General features: G+C 47.0%; 1 protein-coding gene across 1 annotated transcript; it reads right to left on the reverse strand.

Moving 5' to 3' along the window:
• Nucleotides 1-447: 447 nt before the first annotated feature.
• On the reverse strand, nucleotides 448-4,795 carry LOC123176069 (disease resistance protein Pik-2-like). Its single transcript, XM_044590461.1, has 3 exons — nucleotides 3,710-4,795; nucleotides 2,709-2,989; nucleotides 448-2,604 (listed from the first exon to the last, which is right to left on the reverse strand). The coding sequence occupies exons 1-3, from the start codon at nucleotides 4,609-4,611 to the stop codon at nucleotides 836-838; spliced, it is 2,952 nt and encodes a 983-aa protein (XP_044446396.1). The 5' UTR covers nucleotides 4,612-4,795; the 3' UTR covers nucleotides 448-835.
• Between the last annotated feature and the right edge of the window lie 1,441 nt (nucleotides 4,796-6,236).

Here is a 6,236-nt window from a genome sequence, read left to right on the forward strand (position 1 = left end):
TAGAAAACAAGTAAGGTCACAATCTTGCACTCGCCAAGAGTACCATTACACTTCAACTTGTCAAAGGAAGCGTTCACAAATCAACAATATAATGTTTACATTATTCATATGAATTGCATAAATTTTATTCATCCTTAGGACTATAAGCCAAAGTCAGAGCTAAGAAATTGAACACAGAACTTTGATATAAGCCAATGGCACTACCACTTGACTAAACTAAGATCGTCGAAATGAATGAATTAGTAACATAATCGAAATTCTCCCAAGAAGCTTAGAACAATAACATAGCCTCTAGTCCCCAACAGGTTGGAATTACCATAGATGCTTCAATAATACTGATTTTGGTGCTACATTCAGTTGCTATCTGTCAGGAAAAGAGTAGCTTTCATTGCACCATAGATTACAACACAATCAAAATCTTCGTAACCTCTGATAGTTGTCCAGAGATAAACTAATAAGGTTCAGTTTCTTACTTGAAACATAGAATTTATTGATAATCCAACTGGTACAAAAAAGAAGCACAATAAACAGAAAATCCCTAAGTCTCACATGACTTACAAAGATGAATCATCATCCTTATTCCATTAACTCATGTTCAAGTCTCTTCATCTCTCAGCACCGAAGAGAGGTGACACCACTGAGGAGAATAACATGTTGCCCCCCCCCCCACTCGTCACTCTCTCTTTGTATCTCCTTGTGGTCAGGTTAACCACCATGTAATCCTTCTCTAACTCCTCTTAATACAAAGAAGCATCGCTGCTGCATTCATAAAAAAAAAGCTTTGTCATTTCTCACTGAGCACTACAATTTGGCTTCATTTCAAATTTTGAATCACTCATTGGTCAAGGATTATCCTTGGAGTCTTGGCTTCAGTCCTCTTAAATGCACCCTCCATCTCACATTGTATCTCCTTGGTGATAACTTCACCTTCTTTGTCCTCCAATCTCAAATATACCTCTTTCAAACTTGAAAGGTTTTCTGCGCCAAAGAGGCCCTCCAGCATGTTGAATCGCAGCTCTAGCCTTTCCAGTTTTGGCATGGCATTTTCTGAAAAGCTCAGTAATGGCAACATGGGAGCAAAGAACCGGAGAAGCTTAAGCTTCTGAAAACCACCATCTGGAACCATGATCTCCCCATCGGACTCCAATTTGTTTCGTGCAAGAATGTTTACTATTTCCGGATCCTGCTTTTCTGCACTAAATGGGAATGAAAACGTGAGAGAAAACAATGCCTTCATCTTGCTAATCTGATGCAAGTTATCTTTCCGGAGAGCTGTCACCGAAAGTGTTAACTTGTTGAGCGCACCGAGGTTTTCAATCCAACTGGGGAGCTTAACCATCTTGCCAGATAACTCCAGGGCAACAAGGAATTTTGGTGGTGTAGATAGAGCCTCCAATTGTTCAAGAAAGTCTGTTGACTGATCGACAATTATGAGAGTCCGCAGGGAGTAGCCACCAAGGTACTCAATAGAGGATATCAACTGTTTGAAACTTCCATCACTCCCCGTGGTCTTCAGCTTGTAGATGGCAAGCTTCCTTAGCTCGGTCAAATGATGAAGGTCTGCTGATCCTCCAACTTCAACACCTGACAATATGCGTAGAGCCTTCATTTTCTTCTTCTTATTCAACTCTTCAGGAAGCTTCAGTGCTGTGTGTGTTTTTTTATTCCCACCAAGTATGTTAACAAGATGTCCAAGTTGGCACACAGTTTTGGGCATCCTTACAATATCTGTCTCCCTTATGTCCAGAGTCTCTAGATTCACAAGATTTCCAACTTCTTTTGGAAGACATTGGATCTCAGTTCCTCGAAGGCTGAGGTACTTTAGAAGAAGCATTTCGCATATCTCCTTCATATGGTGATGTTTGAAACCCTTGCATTCTTGAAGATCCAGGACTTGTACAATTCCGAACTTGAATGAATGTGAAGGCAGCTGGTTGTTCAAGCACCCAAACATGGTTAGCGACCGGACATGAGATAAGTTCATCTTCTCAGTATCCTTCTCATGTTTGGAATCACTTCCTTGGAGGGATAAACGACGGACTTTGCTGCTAGGAGGTGGCATGAGCCAATTACCACCAACCACAGTGATGAAATTCTCTTCGCTTGCCTTTGCAACCACATGCTCAAGAACCATGTCATGAACTATAAATTTCTTCACCTTCCCGTTGCTGCTATGCTCAACCGGTCGGATGATCTTCCTCGTTATGAGATGATTGAAATATATCTCTGCAACATCCTCCACACTCAATCCCTGCTTCTCGCAGACGAACCCTTCGGCTATCCATCGCCTTGTTAGTCGTTTCTTGCTGATTCTGTGGCCCTTCAGAAATATGCTCAAATACAGGGAGCAAGTCCTTATTTCAGCAGGCATGTCATTGTAGCAATGGCTCACAATCCTACCCACTTGCTCTTGGGTAAGCTCTTTCTCAACATCTTCCTCTTGATCCTTCCTTGACTCTGGAAACAGAGATTTGCAAAGTTCCAACCATGCTTCCAGTGTTTTGCTTGGGTTGCAGGCCACATGACCGGCCATGATAACTATGGCCAACGGCAGCCCCCCACACATCTTCCGGACTTCATCCAGGAATGGTACATCTTTGCTACCTTGAGATACAAAAACAACTTTATTAGATAACTCTGCTAAGGTGTCAACACATTATGATAAAGAGATGCCATGCGCACAGAAGAAATTTTATGAATAAGATCACCTTCTTTCGTAGGTATTGTAGTTGTACGATCAGCTTGGACCAGTGTAGTAACATCCTTGCTTCCTTGGGATTCTGACAAGGCTTGCTCAAATAATATCTTTGATTGCGTATAATCAAGACCTTTAACATTACGAATGTCAATTTCTTCTGCTCTTCGTGTTGTTGCAACAGCATGAAACCGTGTTGTAACTATTATTCTACTGTTTTGACTTTCAGGAAGTTCATTTATAATATTCTCCAACATCGTCGCGGACCAAACGTCATCAATTAAGAGCAAGAAACTGCAAATAAAAGATATTAAATTGGTAGCGAGAAGTGAGTGAACAACAGTAACTTATTTTCTTATTTCAAATAAGTTTATTGCATAATTTCATTATGCAATGCCAATAGTCCTTGGAATTGTGGTTCTGAACTGTAAGTATGTGGAAGAATCAATGCGTGTATCCAGTAAATTTAACAAAGAACATCAGTAACTAAGTATACCCACTATCTCTTTATTTGCTTTCCCGCAGCGCGCCATTAAAAATCACAAAGACTAATATAATATTTTGCATATATTTGCAAAAAAAGGGAAATTAGGTCTAAGGATATGTTTAGACTCGCTTTTCAGTAAAGAAGTCGTTGTAGGTTGTCGCAAAATATATATTTTGTTGACATTTACCATGCACTTTGAGGGCTTATATTGTAGTTGCATGTGCAAGTGCAACTACATGAATTTTACACCCTTCTTTCTACTAATACATTCACATTTAGTTACCTAATTGACTGAAACTACTCCATAATTCTAACACATATTGTGAACTACCTGATCTTCACTTGTGATGATTATCTCTAAGATTGACATTATTAATGTCTAGCAAGTGTTAACTCTTTGTTAAAAGTTTAAACTAATTTTTCAAAATAGTCAATGCTTAAAAAGGTAAAACATAACACAGTCCTAATTCCTTTTGTGGTACCCAAATCTAGATCATACTTCAACATTTCGAATCATTTCAAGTTACCTCTTGCCCTTGAAGTACTTCTCGAGGTCTTTTAGCTTCGTCCTGTCACGTGTTTTCTCTGAGGCGCCAGCGTTGCAGCACTTGGCCATGACAGTTGACGCGCCTTGCCTGAAGCGTGCGAGGAGCTTCTTCTTCGAACTGCCTTGCTGATCATGATTGTCGATCTGTGGATTTAGCTGACTCTTGATGCTGCTGAGGATGGCCTCCAGGTCGGAGCTCTGAGACACCATGACCATGGCACGATGGTCGAATTTCTCTCCATAATTCATGCACAAGGCGGTGGCTATGGCGGTCTTCCCCACTCCTCCAAACCCCACAATGCAAGTCACGCGCTTGTTGAGCTCTCCCATGTGCTTCTCTACTCCCACAGGGTCCTTCATAGTCACAAGCTGAAGACTTGCGTACTGGTTGTCGGCAGCTAAAAATCCAGCAGCGGTGTTGGGAGCATCCGCACTGGCAGAGTCTTCCACGGGGTTGTTGACGCCGTACCTCAGGCGCCGCTCTCCGATCTCCTGTGCACGCACCTTGAGCATGGAGATCCTGGTTGCAACGTCGCGGCGCGGCCACCATGTGATGACCTCATGTATGCTGTTGAAGAGGACGTAGCAGCACATATCGGAGCGGAGGCCGTGGATACGGTCAGCCGAGTCGTCGATGCAGTCTTCAATGTCGTAGGTGATGTCCCGGATCTGCTTCATCCAGTCCTTCGTCCGGTGGCCATGTTTCTTGTCCACGGTGCCAAGGTCACGAAGGAAGGACTGCATCGTTGCGAGCTCGTCGTTGATGTACTGGAGGTCGCCTCTCACGCCCCTGATCAGGGTGTACTCCTTGGCGAGAAGGCCACCCAACTTGGCCAGGAGAGACTTCATCGTCGCCTCGGAAGCGCCCACCACAAGCTCCATGGCCACCTTCTTCCTCTTAGGCTTCTACTTTGCGAAGCAGATATCTGGGCAGATTTGGGCGAGAAATTACAAGGGGAGTGATTCAGTATGGACTGGCACAAGTCTGTAGTATGTGTGAGTGAGAGGGAACGGAGAGCGTGCGCCTAAGTAGTGCTTCTTGGTCTACTTCTTGAACTCCCACTAGTAGAGGTGACGGGACGAGGACGAAGAGACGGAAAAAAAATAAAAATAACAGTTTGTCTGACCTTGTGCAGGGCCACTAGTTTTTTAATACAGCACAGACGCGGACGCTGATACATACGTTGCACATGCACCTGTCGTCGTCAGTCACTTTGCCTTTTGGTCCTGCATCTGAATGCCATGCCCGCGAGCTGCTACATGATGATTGGCGATGCAATTACCGATTGCCTTTCTCGAACGCCGGAAAAAATGGACCGGCCATGTTGGTCGCCGGCCCGCCGTATGAGAGCGGCACTGGCGACTGTTGCTGAGTTCACCCTGAACCTACCTAAACTTGGAGGAACATAAGTATTTTTGTTGTTGTTGCGGGGGAACAGAAGTAAACTGACTGCGTACAAAATATAACCATGCACGCACACTGTGGCAGAGTTCGAGCATGCACAATTGCACATATCCGGACAGTAAATTAAGCGTCCAGCAGCGCTGCATACCAGTAGACGGGCATTAATTCCAGTACCTCGTTCGTTCAGCGGGAGGGAGTAAATTGCTCAAAGCCACCACATTTGCGGCTAGGATACTTCAAAACTACCGCTTTTCCTAAAAATCACAAAAAACCACCGGTTCCATGGCAAGTGAGTATTAACAAAATGCACTAATTCGGAACTCAGTCGGCTTAATAGCAAAACTGACGGGTGGGACCCACATGTCTGGGATGATGTGGCGAAAACTAGTCATAGTCAACGTTGTCTGTCTCACACTTTCTTCTTCCTCCTCAATTTTCTCTCTCTCCCTCTCCTTCTACCTCGCGTCCGCTGCCATCCCGCGACCACGCCTGCGCGCCACCGCTCCGTGCCTGCAGTGCCGCCATCCCGCGTCTGCGCCCGGCAGTGCCGCCATCCACGACCTCCGCTGCCCGCGAGAGCCCCATGTTGTTGCCTCTGCCCAAGCCCGTTGCAGCCTGCAGCGCCTCCTGCTGTCGACCATGGACGAGCTATGGCGAGGGGCGCCACACTGGTGCGGTCGCCGCCGCGAGCATGGGCACGGCTAGCGCGCTCCACCACGGCGCGCGCGGGGAGGGGGCGGCCGGCGCAGATGGCCTGAGATTCGGCCGGCGCCAGGCGGCGAATAGGCGAGGGGCACCAGGTGGCGGGGAGGCGAGGGGCGCCAGTCTGCGGGGAGACGAGGGGCGCCAGTCGGCGGGGAGACGAGGGGCGCCAGTCGGCGGGGAGGCGAGGGACGCCATGTCGGTGCAGTCGCCGCCGCGAGCACGAGCTCGGCCAGGGCTCTCCACCACGGCGCGCGCGGGGAGGGGCGACGGGCACAGATGGCCTCGGATTCAGCTGACGCCAGGCGGCGGGGAGGCAAGGGGCGCCACGCCGGTGCGATCGCCGCCACGAGCACGAGTGCCACCAGGGCTGCACCTGAGATGCACCACCACGGCCCAC

This window comes from Triticum aestivum, unplaced genomic scaffold, assembly GCF_018294505.1.
Source record: "Triticum aestivum cultivar Chinese Spring unplaced genomic scaffold, IWGSC CS RefSeq v2.1 scaffold212598, whole genome shotgun sequence".
In the NCBI taxonomy this organism is placed as follows: Eukaryota; Viridiplantae; Streptophyta; class Magnoliopsida; order Poales; family Poaceae; genus Triticum; species Triticum aestivum.